The sequence below is a fragment of the Nomascus leucogenys genome, chromosome 13 (genome assembly GCF_006542625.1).
Source record: "Nomascus leucogenys isolate Asia chromosome 13, Asia_NLE_v1, whole genome shotgun sequence".
In the NCBI taxonomy this organism is placed as follows: Eukaryota; Metazoa; Chordata; class Mammalia; order Primates; family Hylobatidae; genus Nomascus; species Nomascus leucogenys.
The window spans coordinates 28293594-28310834 of record NC_044393.1 but is presented as its reverse complement, the minus strand read 5'-3'; the positions used below and the strand labels follow the sequence as shown (position 1 = coordinate 28310834).

Genomic DNA, 17241 nt, shown 5'->3' with positions numbered 1-17241 from the left:
CTGTTAAGTCTAGAGTTTAAAAGGCCTAAGATAATGAAAGCCACCTTTAGAAGTACTTAAGTACTCTGCTGCATCACTTCCAAAAGGGCCTCTGAGCAGCAAGTTGCAGAAATAATTCACAGCTTTGACTCCTTCGGCAATTTAGGGCAAACAATACTTTCCATGGCCTAGTTATCACTTAATTTAACTCTTTCTCCCTTTTAAGATCAATGGATATAATAGTTTTATCAGTAAGATAACCAAATATTAAACCAAAGTTTGGCCGGGCGCGGTGGCTCACGCTTGTAATCCCAGCACTTTGGGAGGCCGAGGCGGGCGGATCACGAGACCACAGTGAAACCCCGTCTCTAATGAAAGTACAAAAAAATTAGCCGGGCGTGGTGGCGGGCGCCTGTAGTCCTAGCTACTCGGAGAGGCTGAGGCAGGAGAATGGTGTGAACCCGGGAGGCGGAGCTTACAGTGAGCCGAGATCGCACCACTGCACTCCAGCCTGGGTGAGAGAGCGAGACTCCGTCTCAAAAAAATAAATAAATAAGTAAGTAAGTAAATAAATAAATAAATAAACCAAAGTTAACAAATTTACAACAAGACAACCTCTAATACAGAACTTGTCACCAGACTGTCATGATGGACTTGGAGGGGAAGGTATCTGAAACCATATTCTGAAATCTAAGCAAAAAATCCCACAGTTCCTCCAAGAGTTTGTCCCAAAAGGCAAAGAACCAATTTTCTAAAAGCAGCAAAGAAAAGCTTCAGAAGAGAATTTTGTATACTTTAGCCACAGGAACACAACTTAAGGTCTAAAACCACAAAAAAGCTCACCACCCTCCCCCAAGCCCCTTCTTAAAACTTACTTTTTGCTACGTTCTTCATGGCCGTTGGCACTGCTCAACTTGTTCTCATCCTAAGCAGGGTTGATAGAAGAACATCATGAGGACGAAGTGGTAACATTTCAAGTTGTCAAAGGGTAAAGGGAACAGGAATAAGAAAATACAAAACAATTTTAAAACTAATTATTTACTTATAGTTTAACATGGAAGGCTATAAAAAAATTTAGATGGGTATGTGTTTAACCACTTTGTTGCTTACATTTAAGTCATCAAGATACAAAAATAAAAAAAATTTCCATATTAACATGTTAAATTTTACTTTCTTATATAGTTTAGATATTAAGTTATCCAGATTTACAATGTTGAAGTGGTTAAATATAATTTCCATAAAACATGAAGTCCTGTTTTGAGTTTTATTCCATGTGCTATGGTCCCTTTGGTCAGTACCATGGCTCTATTTCTGCCTAAGCCCCAAGTGGCCATGCTAGCAGCCAGCCACTATCGATTTCCTGTGACCGATGCCATTCCTGAGATCTTCGCCCATTTCCGTTGGAGGGTTGGGACTGTAAGAGCTTGATGCCACCTCTGTCACACATCTCGCCCTGAAGCAAACAGGGATTCACACTGCTTTAGTAATGTTGACTCCCAAGAACCCAAGAAAGTCAATTAATAATCCACCAAGTCCAGCCTAAACATTTCCTACTTCCATACCTGTTTACATGGAATTACATCCATGTTAAAAAAACTAAGACACAAGAATCTTAACATTAAAACAGAAAGTAGCTCTTCAAGAGTCTAAGCATTACAAAATTACATACGCTATTTAAATCTATCAAGAATTCATCCAAATTGGTACCACATGGTCGTGCTATACAATCCAAAACAAATGTATTATTTTTAAAAGGTTTAGTGAAATGTTTATTTTAAAGTTTGATCACATCAGCTATAGGAGTAAAGTGCTAACTTACAAAGCTTACAGTTTGTGACACCAGTGATAATGCATGCATACTGCTATTTTCACCACCAACTGGTGAAACAATGAAAAGACAGTTTACTTTTACTGAGATACCGAAATGAGTCAAAGACTATATTAGCCAATATAATTCCTTTGTTTTTAGTGTGAAATACTATGGTAGGGCCTAATTAAAAATAAAAACAATATGGAGAACAGTAAAACAGTCAAGTGACTCTAAGCTGTGATACTGCCTCTTGTATTTTTTTTTTTTTAATTTCTATTCAGGGATCCAAGAATTTTAGTAATTATTAACTGCGCAGCAGATTGCCACTGGACTGTTTTTAAGATTTACTATCACCAGTCTTACATAGATACATAAATTTTAAAATCTCACCCATTTCTTCTTCTGAGACTATTAGAAGATTTAACTTGCCACAGACTGGTCATGCTTTGTTATTCTTGGACCCCTGCTTTTTCCCAAACCACTACATTCACCTTTTTGCTATACCAAACTGGAGGTGGTAATTCTTAGTTGAGTCATTTTACCTAGGGGACCACGGTACAGCGATAAGTCACTCAATTACTACCTTATGATTGACAGTTCACACTGGAATCAAAGGTGAATTCATGGGAGTAGAGGTGAGATATCGTTAGGCAAGTCTACAAAGAGAGATAGATGGGCATTTATTCATCACGCTGAAGTGAAACTACTGCACAATATTATTACATCAATAGCATATATTTACTTTTGTAAGTTACACGTAATGCATCTCTGATAAGATAAATCAAGAGGGCTCCGGGGAGGTTAGTTTACATTTCAGCAGTAGTTTCGTGAATAATGCTAAATTAAGAAATATATAAACCTCACCGACATGTTTTTTCTCACCTTCTTGTAAGGAGCCTCAAGCATTGCTTCAATATCAATATCGTCTGCCATTTTCTCTAAACGCCTAGGAAAAGAACAAGACAATTTCTTGAGTAAACATTTTTTTGAGACGAGTTTCACTCTTGTTGCCTCTAACATTTTCTCTAAACGCCTAGGAAAAGAACAAGACGATTCGGTGAGTAAACATTTTTCTTTTTTTTTTGAGACGGAGTTTCGCTCTAGTTGCCCAAGCTGAAGTGCAGTGGCGCGATCTCGGCTCACTGCAAGCTCCGCCTCCCAGGTTCAAGCAATCCTCCTACCTCACCTCCCGAATAGCTGGGATCACAGGCGCCTGCCACCACGCCCGGCTAATTTTTGTATTTTTGGCAGAGACGGGGTTTCACCGTGTTGATGAGGTTGGTCTCGAACTCCTAACCTCAAGTGATCCGCCTGCCTCTGCCTCCCAAACTGCTGGGATTACAGGCGTGAGCCACCGCGCCCGGCCTGGTAAACGTTTTTCAAATCGACTTTTTCTTCTCAGCCGACACACTCGAAAACTTAAGAAAAACCTCCAAAAGCCCTACAATGAATGACTAAAATGACACGCACTTTAACCAGGTTTGGCTTATGTAAGTAAATCCAACACGCCTCTTACACGAAACACACGAAAATGAAGACTTCAATATCCAATATTTAAAACTCTGCTATCAACTCCAAAAACAGAAACTGGGAGACCCCAACGAGAGCGCCTCTTTCCGCGCAAAAACCCGCGCTGCCATTTTAGGGGCAAAGGGAAACTCCCTCCATTGGGAGGGGTTATGAGCCAAGGCAGCGTTCAACTGGCGCCATGTTGGGAGGTCGCGGCCGGCCCAGTCCTCAAAGGAGACAGGTCACCATTCTACCGCGGCCTCTCGGGGGTCCCTACCGCCCCAAGAATCCAGACTATACCCGACCGGAAAATAAGGGCGCGGTCACTGAAACAGGGCCGATTACTCGAAAACCACCCCGCACCCCGGTCGCCAAAGAGCGCCAAGAGCGCCCCTCAGCCCAAAATGGAGCCAAACCTCGAGAAAGCTGGGATAATACGCGGGTCCGCAACGCCCCGTACCTGTTCCGGCTTTCGGGCGCCTGTGGTGCTCGTGTTCGGGAAGAGACTTCTGCTGCTGCTGCTGCTGCTGCCGCCGCCGCCGCTGCTTCTGTTGCTACTGTTAAGCCCCTAGGCCCAGGCCGCGGAACCGCCCAGCCCGAATATCAGGCTCCAAGGACGGCTAGGCCCGAGCGAATCTAAAAAAAACAATGGAATTAGGGAAGCCCACGCGGGAGAGCAGGACGGCGGCTTCGGCAGCTCAGGATCCACCCCTGCGACAGCGTCGACAAGCTCCCTGAAATGGCGGCCGCTGCTTCCCTGTACTCACATTCACCAGCACACATACACACACACAAACACACGGGGCCTCACAGAGCCCTCAGCACGGGCTCTCGCGAGAAGCTGCCTCAAGCTCCAAATTGGAGCGGCCGAAGTATCGCGAGACCTAAGTATGGCTCCAGCGACCGTAGCCCAATCTCGCGCAATGATTGCGCCATAGACATTCCCATCCCCCATTCAGAGAGGGGCCTTTTACTCCCCCTCCGCGTAAGCACCCAAATCTCGCGAGACAGAGCGGGTGTCTAGGGCAAAGACAGTTGGTAGGCTGCCTGTCAATCTTTCAGAGAGCTCCTCGCTGAGTGGAGCTCAGCGGTCACCTCCCCCTCGTGGCGCCTCCTCACGGCCATCTGAAGATTCCTCCGGCACAGCCGATTGCCCCCGCTCCGGCCTCCCACACAGATGGCTGTCAAGGTCGTCATAAGGCAACCTAGTCCTTATGGCGATAGGATAAAACGGCCATATTCAGATTATCCACCGAGGGTGGAGACGAAGTGGAAAAGTGTATCAGAAGGCCAGAAGAAGAGACCTTTAGGGGTAGGGGGAGATAATAAAAAATAGATTTCCCTGTCATTTGGAGCCAATGGCGCGGCCTCCACTGTCGAGCTTTGAAACAACCTTGGAAATAGTGGAGAAAAGCAAAGAAAAGGTGGAAAAAATAAACTCTTGCTTCCCTTGGCATGGGATCAGTTTTGTGCCCCGAATTTAATCAGCTCTTGTGTCAGAGTTGCTACTGTTCTTTCAAAAATATTCCCCTTCTTGAATATTACTGAAGAATTTAGTAAAAAAAAAGACACCCCCCACAAAAAATGTCCCCCTTCCCCCTGGGACCTGGCTCCTCTCCCCTGAAGTCTTCCAGATGCCAGGTAATTAGAGTATGAATTAGCCATTTGTTCTTTGGTCAGTAGTGTGTGAGGTTTCCTCCTAGATGCTGGAAAAAAAAACTGGAAAGAAGTCTTCAAAGCAAAAATCTTACCCTCTAATCTTAACAGTCTGATGATTGAGGGCAGAAAAGATTCGAAATGAGACGCCTTGATTAGTGTAACTAGCTGCTCCAACACTGTGTGACCTTGGACAAGCAAATTAACCTCTCAGAGCGGATCTTTTATTTCCTGATTTAAAAGAGGACATACTTAGTAGCTAGTCTAAGCTACTTGAGACTGAAGAAGGCAGGTAATGCTCACTACTGAATTTTTAGAGGTTAGCAGGGCATGTCTGCCCAAGTGGACCCTCAGTAAATTAATGAATGAAGGCTCAAAAGGGCTATAGTGAAGATTAAATATGTCTGTAAAACGCCTGGCAAATATTTAATCTTCAAAACAGGTAACTTCTGTTTCTGCTAAACAAAATTATTTAGAGAAAATATAGATGTTAAGTGGTTTTGCCTCTCAGGTTAACTTTACACACAGGTTAGGATTTATCTCAGAGGATTATTAATAACAGTTATTTTGTGGTTAGAATACTCCCTTAATCCTTTTTCTGAAAATTCAATCCTCTTTTTATTTCATTTCTGAGACAGAGTCTTGCTCTGGAGGCCGGGCTCAGTGGCTTATGCCTCTAATCCCAGCACTTTGGGAGGCCGACGCGGGTGGACCGCCTGAGGTCAGGAGTTCAAGACCTGACCAACATGGCGAAACCCTGTCTCTACTAAAAATAAAAAAAAACTAGCCGGGCATGGTGGCAGGCGCCTGCAATTCCCAGCAACTCGGGAGGCAGAGGCAGGAGAATCACTTGAACCTGGGAGGCGGAGGTTGCAGTGAGCTGAGATCATGCCACTGCACTCCAGCCTGGGTGACAGAGATAGAGACTCCATCTCAAAAAAAAAGAATAAAAAAGAAAAGAAAACCGTCACAGGAAATTGAAGCATAATATGTCAGAAATAAAGCAAGCTAACCTCTGCTATCTCTTCCTGCCCCCTGGTAATTCCAGTATTATGACTTGTGCAAAATGAAAGCATGAAGGTGGCACTTGGTTTTTCTTGTTTGTTTAGGAACATGACATGACAGAATTTGACCTTAACCTCTAGACTTGTTTGGGAAGAGGAAGGATTTAAGCTCTAAGTCGCTTGATGATTTAAGATCCCTTAAATAGTTTTCTGCTCAAGGACCATCAGAGGCAATGCGGCAACTTAGCAGATCATCAAAAAACACCATTTGGAAAAATCAAGTTTCTGAAACAAGTATTTTTTATGTTTAAAAGAAAATATCCCCAGGCACGGCAGCTCATGGCCTGTTATCCCAGCACTTTGAGAGGCCAAGGCAGGAGGATTGCTTGAGTCCAGGAGTTTGAGACCAGCCTGGGCAATATAGCAAGATCCTGTCTCTATAGAAAATTTAAAATTAGCCAGATGTGGTGATGCATGTCTGTAGTTCCAAATATTTGGGAGGCTGAGATGGGAGGATAGCTTGAGCCCAGGAGTTCAAGACTCCTGTCAGCTAGAATCATGTGCCACTTCACCCCAGCCTGGGCAACAGAGCAAGACCCTGTCTCTTAACACAAAAGAAAATATCACGAACATAATATACTTTTCATTCACTTTACAAAACTTCACCAACTCTGGTTCATGAACTTTCTATGTAAATTAATTCCCCTTTCATCATTTTGCTCTCAAAAGATAGAGGAATAGAGCCTGAAATAGTGCTCTCAAAAGATAGAGGAATAGAGCCTGAAATAGAGCCAAAAAGGGAATGAATATACTTAGAGAATTTGGCTGAAAACTAAATGTATTTTACCAATGTGGATTTTTAATTTTTTAATTATTAAGGGTACATTTTAAATGTATATGTTTATCAGATACATGTGGTTTGGTTTGGTTTTGTTTCGTTTTTTGTCCCCAAAAATCTACAGCAAGTAGAATTGTTTGGTTTTTTAATTGAGACAGGGTCTCACACTGTCCCACAGGCTGAAGTGCAGTGGCACCATCATAGCTTACTGTAACCTTGCACTCCTGGGCTCAAGCAATCCTCCCAGCTCAGCCTTCCAATTAGCTAGAAAAACAGGTGCACATCACCATGTCCAGCTTAATTTTTAAAAAAATTTTTGGCCGGGCGCGGTGGCTCACGCCTGTAATCCCAGCACTTTGGGAGGCCGAGACGGGCAGATCACGAGGTCAGGAGATTGAGACCATCCTGGCTAACATGGTGAAACCCTGTCTCTACTAAAAATACAAAAAATTAGCCGGGCGAGGTGGCGGGCGCCTGTAGTCCCAGCTACTCGGGAGGCTGAGGCAGGAGAATGGCGTGAACCCTGGGGGGCGGAGCCTGCAGTGAGCCGAGATCACGCCACTGCACTCCAGCCTGGGCGACAGCAAGACTCTGTCTCAAAAAAAAAAAAAAAAAAAAAAAAAAAAAAAAACTTTTTGGGCTGGGTGTGGTGACTCACTCCTATAATCCCGGCACTTTGGGAGGCCAAGATGGGTGGATCACCTGAGATTGAGAGTTCGCAACCAGCCTGACCAACATAGAGAAACCCAGTCTCTACTACGAATACAAAATTAGCCAGGCGTGGTGGCACATGCCTGTAATCCCATCTATTTGGGAGGCTGGGGCAGAATTGCTTGAACCTGGGAGGTGGAGGTTGCAGTGAGCCGAGATCACGCTATTGCACTCCAGCCTGGGCAACAAGAGTGAAACTCTGTCTCAAAAAAAAATTTTTTTTTTGTAGAGATTTGGGTTTCAAATGTGATGTTTTGATAAAGGCATATTATGTGTAATAATCAAATCAGAGTAATTGGGGTAAATCCATCACCTCAAGCATTTATCATTTCATTTTTTTTTTTTTGAGACAGTTTCACTCTTGTCGCCCAGGCTGGAGTGCAATGGCACGTTCTCGGCTCTCTCTGTCTCTCTGTCTCTCTCTCTCTCTATATATATATATGTATATGTATATATGTGTGTGTGTGCGTGTGTGTGTATATATATATGTATATATATATTTTTTTTTTTTGGAGATGGAGTCTTGCTCTGTCGCCGAAGTTGGAGTACAATGGCACAATCTCGGCTCACTGCAACTTCTGCCTCCCAGGTTCAAGCAATTTTCCTGCATCAGCCTCCCAAGTAGCTGGGATTACAGGAGAATGCCACCACATCTGGCTAATTTTTTATATTTTTGGTAGAGATGGGGTTTCATCATGTTGCCCAGACTGGTCTCGATCTCCTGACCTCAAGGGAATTGCCCACCTCGGCCTCCCAAAGTGCTGGGGTTACAGGCGTGAGCCACCTCGCCCAGCCTTTTTCTTTCTTGAAACAGTGTCACTTTGTCACCCATGCTAGAGTGCAGTGGCACAATCACAGCTTACTGCAGCCTTGACCTCCTGAGCTCAAGAGATTCTCCCATCTCAGCCTCCCGAGTAGCTGGGACTACAGGCACATGCCACCAGGCCCAGGTAATTTTAGTATTTTTTGTAGAGTTGGGTTTTTGCCATGTTGTCCAGGCTGGTCCCCAACTCCTGGCTCAAGGAATCCTCTCCTCTATGCCTCCGTAAGTGCTGGGATTACAGGCGTGAGCCAGCATGCCTGACCCTTTTTTTTCCCCCTATATGGCTAGGACAATGGGAAACTTAAGCCCGTTTCATACAGATGTAATTAATTTTAACACTCATGACCTTTGCCTGATTTAGGCAGATGAAATTGTATCTCCCCACCCAGGTTCCTTCTGCACTTGATTATCTCATCAATCTACTGATTGATTGAATTGTTTTAAATACTTGCCTGTCTATTGGCACAATGTCAAGGGTATTCTAGTGACATATCCAAAGGTTTTAACTTAAATTTGTGAATCATGTTTTTTGAGACAGTCTTGCACTGTCTCCCAGGCTGCTTGGAGTGCAGATACTTAGTTATGGTTTACATGGTTTACTGCAGACTCAAACTCTTGGGTTTAGCTTCCCAAAGTGAATTATTAGGTTTTTTGTTTTGTTTTTTTTTTTGAGATGGAGTCTCGCTCTATTGCCCAGCCTGGAGTGCAGTAGCACAACCTTGGCTCATTGCAACCTCTGCCTCCTGGGTTCAAGCGATTCTCCTGCCTCAGCATCCTAAGTAGCTGGGATTACGGGCACCTGCCACCATGCCTGGCTAATTTTTTTGTAGAGATGGGGTTTCACCATGTTGGCCAGGCTGGTTTTGAACTCCTGATCTCAGGTGATCTGCCTGCCTTGGCCTCCCAAAGTGCTAGGATTACAGGCATGAGCCAACATGCCCGGCCTGTTGTTTTTTTTTTTTTTTTTTTTTTTTGAGACGGAGACTCAGTCAGTCCACCCAAGCTGGAGTTGAGTGCGGTGGCTTGATCTCAGCTCACTTCAGTCTCCTCCTCCCAAGTTCAAGTGATTCTCCTGCCTTAGCCTCCCAAAGCAGCTGGGACCATAGGTATGCGCCACCACGCGCAGCTAATATTTGTATTTTTAGTAGAGATGGGGTTTCACCATGTTGACCAGGCTGATCTTGAGCTCCTGACCTCAGGTGATCCGCCCACTTTGGCCTCCCAAAGTGCTGGTATTACAGGCCTGAGCCACCGCACCCAGCCTGGTTTTTTGTTTGTTTTTTTGAAATAGTCTCACTCTGTCGCCCAGGCTGCAGTGCAGTGGCAAGATCTCAGCTCACAGCAACCTCCACCTCCTGAGTTCAAGCAATTCTCATGTCTCAGTCTCCTGAGTAGCTGGGATTTCAACCAAGTGGGCCCAGGTAATTTTTGTATTGTTAATGCACATGGGGTTTCGCCATGTCGACCCAGCTGGTCTCAAACTCCTGGCCTCAAGTGATCGGCCCTCCTTGGCCTCCTAAAGTGCTGGGATTACAGGTGTGGGTCGCCGTGCCTGGCGGAATGATTAGTTTTTAAGAAGAAATCTAGGCCGGGCATGGTGGCTTAAGTCTGCAATCCCAGCACTTTGGGAGGCCGAGGCAGGTGGATCATGAGGTCAGGAGATTGAGACCACGGTGAAACCCTGTTTACTAAAAACACAAAAAATTAGCCCGGCGCGGTGGCGGGCGCCTGTAGTCCCAGCTACTCAGGAGGCTGAGGCAGGAGAATGGCGTGAACCCAGGAGGCGGAGCTTGCAGTGAGCCGGGATTGCGCCACTGCACTCCAGCCTGGGCAACAGAGTGAGACTCCGTCTCCAAAAAAAACAAAAAAGAAGAAGAAATCTAGGCCAGGCGTGGTGGCTCAAGCCTGTAATCCCAGCGCTTTGGGAGGCCAAGGTGGGCAGATCACATGAGGTCAGGAGTTTGAGACCAGCCTGACCAACATGGTGAAATCCCGTCTCTACTAAAAATACAAAAAAATTAGCAGGGGGTGGTGGCAGGCGCCTGTCATCCCAGCCACTTGGGAGGCTGAGGCAGGAGAATCACTTGAACCTGGGAGGCGGAGGTTGCAGTGAGCCGAGACTGCACCATTGCACTCCAGCTCGGGCAACAGTGGGAGACTGTCTCAAAAAAAAAAGAAATCTTTCAAGGGTACATCCCTGGCTACCTACTTGAGGTTGATACCACATTAACTTTGCTTGGGATCACTGTCAAAAATCCTGTCCTCAAACTCAAGATAATTTCGTTAGATCCGATGTGAACTAGATAGGGAAATAACTGATGCTTTCTGTCAAGAGTTTTATCTTTGGTCAAAAAAGTAAAGTGTTTTGGCCGGGTGCGGTGGCTCACGCTTGTAATCCCAGCACTTTGGGAGGCCGAGGCGGGCGGATCACGAGGTCAGGAGGTCGAGACCATGGTGAAACCCCGTCTCTACTGAAAATACAAAAAATTAGCCGGGCGTGGTGGCGGGCGCCTGTAGTCCCAGCTACTCGGAGAGGCTGAGGCAGGAGAATGGCGTGAACCCGGGAGGCGGAGCTTGCAGTGAGCCGAGATCGCGCCACTGCACTCCAGCCTGGGCGACAGAGCGAGACTCCGTCTCAAAAAAAAAAAAAAAAAAGTAAAGTGTTTTGAACTCATCATAGTTATGGCAATGAAGAAAATTAAGAGGCACTCATAATAGCCCATGTGTCCATTCCATGGCCAAAAGGATTGCCCAAAATGCTACTTTAGATTAAAAATAAAAGCAAAAAGATTCAATACACGGTAACATAAAATGTAATTTACAACACTCATTTAGAGCTTATCAATGAAATATACTGTTTACTGATTCAATCAGTAAGTGTTTATTTAGTACATTTGGTAGGTAAAATACTCATTAAGACTATTTGTGGCCAGGTGCGGTGGCTCATGCCTGTATTCCCAACTTTGAGAGGCCGAGGCAGGTGGATCATGAGGTCAGGCATTCGAGACCAGCCTGGCCAACGTAGTGAAAACCCATTTCTACTAAAAATACAAAAAATTAGCTGGGCGTGGTGGCGGGCACCTGTAATCCCAGCTACTTAGGAGGCTGAATCCCTTGACTCTGGGAGGCAGAGGTTGCAGTGAGCCAAGATCACATCACTGCACTCCAGTCCAGGCGACGGTGCGAGACTCCAACTCAAAAAAAAAAAAGAAAAAAAAAGACAGTTTGTGAGCACAAAACTAATCAAAAGGGTAATCCTTTTTCCTTCAAGAGTTTCCAGTTTTTTGAGAACACCTGAAGGAACATAAAACCATATTGAAGATACTGTTTTGCATTGTACTAATAAGATTTTGCATAAACTCAATACTTTAAACATCAAAAGTCAGGGTCTCAGCCAGGCACGGTGGCTCACACCTATAATGCCACCACTTTGGGAGGCCAAGGCAGAGGATCACTTGAACCCAGGAGTTTGAGATCACCCTGGTCATCATAGCAAGACCCTGTCTGAGAAAAAAAGATGGAGTCTGGCAGTGTGTCCCAGCAGGCATTGTTTGGTGGCATGATCATAGCTCATTGCAGCCTCAAACACCTGGGATCAGGAGATCATCCCACCTCAGCCTACCAAGTAGCTAGGACTACAGGCACACGCCACTACACCTGGCTATTTTTTTTTCTTTTTTTTTTTCATAGAGACAGGATCTCTCTGTATTGCCCAGCCTGGTCTTGAATTCCTGGTCTGAAGCAATCCTCCCACCTCAGCCTCCCAAAATGCTGGGATTATAGGTGTGAGCCACCTAACTTGGCTAATAGTATCAATAATAGCATATTTACATAGCACTTCACACATTATAAACCTTTTTCTATATAAAATCCCATTTATTCCTCTAAATCAGTTTATTTCCTTTGTATTTTTTTTTTTTTTTTTTGAGCCAGTGTTTCACTCTTTCACCCAGGCTGGAGGGCAGTGGTGCGATCTCCACTCACTGCAACCTCTCGGATTCAAGGGATTCTCCTGCCTCAGCCTCCCAAATAGCTGGGATTACAGGTGCATGCCACCACGCCTGGCTAATTTTTGTATTTGTAGTAGAGACAGGGTTTCACCATGTTGGCCGGGCTGGTCTCGAACTCCTGGCCTCAGGTGATCCGCCTGCCTCAGCCTCTCAAAGTGCTGAGATTACAGGCATGAGCCACCGCTCCCAGCCTTGTTTATTTCCTTGAATGAAATACATTGAAATGATCAGACTATAATGGAAGTGCTCGCAGAATCTGCTTCTGAAAGCACCTGATTTATATATTTTATCAGAGCAGTTAGGGAGATTTTTTTTCAACATTTTATTATGAATATTCTCAAACAGAGGTTGTAAGAATAGTACAGATGCCCACCATCTATTTTACATTTAACATTTTTCAGTGTTTGCTGTATCACATATTCATCTATCCGTTTGTCCATCCATTCATCCAACTTAATTTTTGTATGCTTTTCAAAGCAAATTGCAGACATCAGTATACTTTATTTCTAAACACTTCAGCATTGCATAATCTTAACTAGAGTTTTTTTTTAATCTTAACTAGAGTTTAATAGTATTCACAATGTTTTTAAATGACATAATATTTACATATGGCAAAACGCACAAATATTAAATGTACCAATAGATTAGTTCTGACAAATGCTTACAAATCGGGTAATGTTCTGTTAACTTTATTAAGTAAAGAAATGGCAGACACAGGCACAGAGGGTCAGAGAAAGCATTGTATTTTGTCCCAAAATATCCTGATTTGACAACCAGAGAAATGGATAAACCATTGCAAATTAGGAGGCAGAGTATTGTTTAAAAACATCTGCTAACAGAGGCAAAAATAATGCAATCAGGCACAGCATTGCAAAAGATTTAGGAATTAAGCAAATCTAGCAATAGAGAGAAAGATTCTGCTGACAAGGCATCACAGGATGGAGATATACCTTGAAAATGAAGGATGGCAAACAAAAGAAGCATCAACTCAACAGTGGTTTTGAATGAAAGGCATGTGATTTCATGATATGAGTGAATGACCTTGTACAATGAATAGCCCAGAAAGACACAGCATCTCTGAAAGGATATAGCTAATAGACTCATTCTTTTGGGGTCTGAAAAAAATAGGTTCTTAACAGTCATTTTCTGTAAGAGGTCTACAGACATACATCTTGCCCAAACATCTCTGAATAACCAGCTCCCTAGCCTACCTAGGTGGCAGGAACCTGTAATCTCAGCTACTCAGGAGGCTGAGGTGGGAGGACTTCTTGAGCCCCGGGATTCATGTACAGCCTGGGAAACACAGTGAGACTCCATCTCTAAAATAAGTGAAATAAATAACCAGGTGCCATCTCAATATATAAATGAAACATCAGAGTTGGAACATGTGCATCATAGACATGAATTGTATGCTATTGTTGTAAAAGAAGCAAGGGATGCCAGGCACAATGGCTCAAGCCTGTAATCCCAACACTTTGGGAGGCTGAGGTGGGTGGATCACGAGGTCAGGAGTTCACGACCAGCCTGACCAACATGGTGAAACCCCATCTCTACTAAAAATACAAAAATTAGCCAGGCGAGGTGGTGCGCACCTGTAATCCCAGCTACTCGGGAGGCTGAGGCAAGAGAACTGCTTGAACCCAGGAGGCGGAGGTTGCAGGGGGTGGAGATTGCGCTACTGCTCTCTAGACTGGCCACCAGAGTGAGACTCCATCTCAAAACAAACAAACAGGCCGAGCGCGGTGGCTCACGCCTGTAATCCCAGCACTTTGGGAGGCCGAGGCGGGCGGATCACGAGGTCAGGAGATCGAGACCATCCTGGCCAAGACAGTGAAACCCCGTCTCTACTAAAAATACAAAAAATTAGCTGGGCGTGGTGGTGGGCGCCTGTAGTCCCAGGTACTCGGGAGGCTGAGGCAGGAGAATGGCTTGAACCCTGGAGGTGGAGCTTGCAGTGAGCCGAGATTGCGCCACTGCACTCCAGCCTGGGCGACAGAGCGAGACTCCGTCTCAAAAAAAAAACAACAAAAAAAAAACAAACAAACAAACACAAAAAACCAACATGGGATTTTGGTGAGAATGTGGAGAAATTGGAACCCTTATAGTTTATTGGTATCGATGTTTACATATTAATGATGTAGCTGCTATAAAGAACAGTTTGGCAGTTACTCAAAAAGTTAAACATAGAGTTACCCTATGACCCAGCAAATACATTCCTAGGCATAACAAAATAATTTAGAACAGACATTTGGCTGGGCACAGTGGTTCATACCTGTAATCCCAGCACTTTGGGAGGCTGAGGCGGGCAGATCACTTGAGAGGAGTTCAAGACCAGCCTGATCAACAAGGTGAAACCCTGTATCTACCAAAAATACAAAAATTAGCCAGGCATTGTGGCGTCTATAATCCCAGCTACTTCGGAGGCTGAGGTGGGAGGATCACTTGAACCTAGGAGGTGGAGGTTGCCGTGAGCCAAGATCACACCACTGCACTCCAGCCTGGGAGACAGAGCAAGACTCCATCTCAAAACAAAAAAACAGACAGTCAAATAATTACTCATACACAAGTGTTCATAGCCGCACTGCTCACCATAGCCAAAAAATGAAAACAACCCAAATGCCTATCAACTGATGAATGGATAAACAAAATGTAGTATATTCAGACAATGGAATATTATTCCGCCATAAAAACGAAATACTGATACATGCTATAATGTAGATGAACCTTGAAAACACTATGCTAAGTGAAAGAAGCCAGACACAAAAGGTCACGTATTGTATGAAACCATTTATATGAACATCCAGAGTAGATAAATCCATAGAGACAGAAATCAGATTGGTGGGCTGGGTGCAGTGGCTCACTCCTGTAATTCCAGCACCCTGGGGGGCTGAGGTGGGCAGATCACGAGGTCGGGAGTTAGAGACCATCCTGGTTAACACGATGAAACCCCATCTCTACTAAAAATACAAAAAATTAGTCGGGCATGGTGGCAGGTGCCTGTAATCCTAGCTAATCAGAAGGCTGAGGCAGGAGAATCTTTTGAACTCCGGAGGCGGAGGTTGCAGTGAGATGACATAGTACCACTGCACTCCAGCCTGGGCGACAGAGGGAGACTCCGTCTCAAAAAAAAGAGAGAAAACAGATTGGTCTTTGCCAGGAGCTGGAGGGAAGGAGGAATGTGGGGTGACTACTTAATGGCTATAAGGTTTCCTGTTGGAGTAATAAGAATTTACAAGAACTAGATCCACCTAGTTAAGAGTTCCAGGTAGTGGTAGCGATAGATGCTCTGCATTGAGTTGTAAAGCCCAAAATGAAAAGAGTCAAGAGATTCCTTGAGAAGAGAGAACCAAAACTCAATGAAAATATTAAAAATGCCATGCTGATTAAAGGGGGAAATGCAAATGCAACAGTGACACAAGTGCTTAAAGATGTGTGTGCACTGAAAAAAACATATGGTGTACTGTATAAAAAGAAAAATATTACAAGACCTTTTGAGGATCAGACATCACTGGAATTATTTTCAAAGAAGTCAGATTGTTCTTTATTCATGTTTGGCTCCTATAATAAGAAGCAGCCAAATAATCTAGTAATAGGTCATATGTATGACTACCATGTGCTGGATATGATTGAATTAGGTATTGAGAATTTTGTCTCTCTAAAAGACATTAAGAACAGTAAATGTCCTGAGGGAACAAAACCCATGCTAATATTTGCTGGTGATGATTTCAATGTAACAGAAGATTATAGAAGACTAAAAAGTCTTCTTATTGATTTCTTCAGAGGCCCCACAGTATCAAATATCTGCCTGGCTGGATTAGAGTATGTTCTGCACTTCACTGCACTGAATGGGAAGACTTACTTTCGAAGCTATAAGTTGCTGTTGAAGAAATCTGGTTGCAGAACACCACGGATTGAATTGGAAGAGATAGGACCCTCATTGGATCTGTTTCTGAGGAGGACACACCTGGCATCCGATGACCTTTATAAATTATCTATGAAAATGCCAAAAGCTCTCAAGCCAAAGAAGAAGAAAAATATCTCCAATGATACTTTTGGTACAACTTATGGAAGGATTCATGTGTAGAACCAAGATAAGCAACCTACAAACCAGGAAAATGAAGGGGTTGAAGAAGCAACCTGCAGAAAGGATAACAGAAGACCAGGAGAAAAAGTCAAAAATAATTTAAAAGAAATTATGGAAAAAAAAAAAAAGAATTTACCAGAACTAGGCATTGGAGAAAGTTGCACAACATTGTGGATGTAAATGCCAAGAATTGAACACTTTAACATGATTAATGGTTAATTTTATTTTATGTGACTCTTATCTCAATAAAAAGAGAATAGACTGGGTGCATTGGTTCATGCCTGTAATCCCAGTACTCTGGGAGGCCAAGGGGGAGGATTGCTTGAAATTAGGAGTTCTCAAAGCCAGCCTGAGCAACAGAGAGGAACCCTATCTTTTTTTAGTTGTTGTTGTTTTGAGACAAGGGTCTTGCTCTGTCACCCAGGCTAGATTGCAGTGGCCTGGTATGATTGATGTCACTGCAAATCTGCCTCCTGGGTATAAGTGATCTTCCCAGGAGTGGCTGGGATGACAGGTGTATTCCACCATGCCCAGCTAATCCTCATATCTTTTTTGGTAGAGATGGGGTTTTTCTGTGTTGCCAAGGCTGGTCTCAAACTCCTGGGCTCAAACAATCTGCCTACCTTGGCTGCCTAAAGTGCTAGGATTACAGGGGTAAGCTACCTCACCTGGCCTTGACCCTATCCTAAAAAAAAAAAAAAAAAAAAAAACTAGCAGGGCATGGTGACATGCACCTGTAGTCCCACCTACATGGGAGGATGAAGTGGGAGGATTGCTTGAACCCAGAAGTTTGAGGTGGCAGTGAGCTACGATGGCA

The 17241-nt window shown here is 44.1% G+C and overlaps 1 protein-coding gene and 1 pseudogene across 5 annotated transcripts in view; one reads left to right on the top strand and one right to left on the bottom strand.

The window, feature by feature from the left end:
* The window catches only part of RBM39 (RNA binding motif protein 39), a 41367-nt gene extending 37210 nt beyond the window's left edge, over nucleotides 1–4157 (bottom strand). For 2 of the 5 annotated variants that reach the window (XM_030826529.1, XM_030826528.1), the window contains exons 1-4: nucleotides 3759–4157; nucleotides 2672–2735; nucleotides 2373–2445; nucleotides 855–904 (exon numbers count right to left, since the gene is read on the bottom strand). Coding sequence is in view for 2 of the 5 variants with exons in the window: in XM_030826525.1 (XP_030682385.1) it covers nucleotides 855–904; nucleotides 2672–2722 (101 nt within the window). In the remaining 3 variants the exon portion in view is untranslated. The remainder of the gene's footprint in view (nucleotides 1–854; nucleotides 905–2372; nucleotides 2446–2671; nucleotides 2736–3758) is intronic. The other 3 variants (XM_030826525.1, XM_030826526.1, XM_030826530.1) reach the window with 2 other exon arrangements.
* Nucleotides 4158–15650: 11493 nt separating this feature from the next.
* LOC100606164 lies at nucleotides 15651–16424 on the top strand (annotated as a pseudogene).
* Nucleotides 16425–17241: the final 817 nt, after the last annotated feature.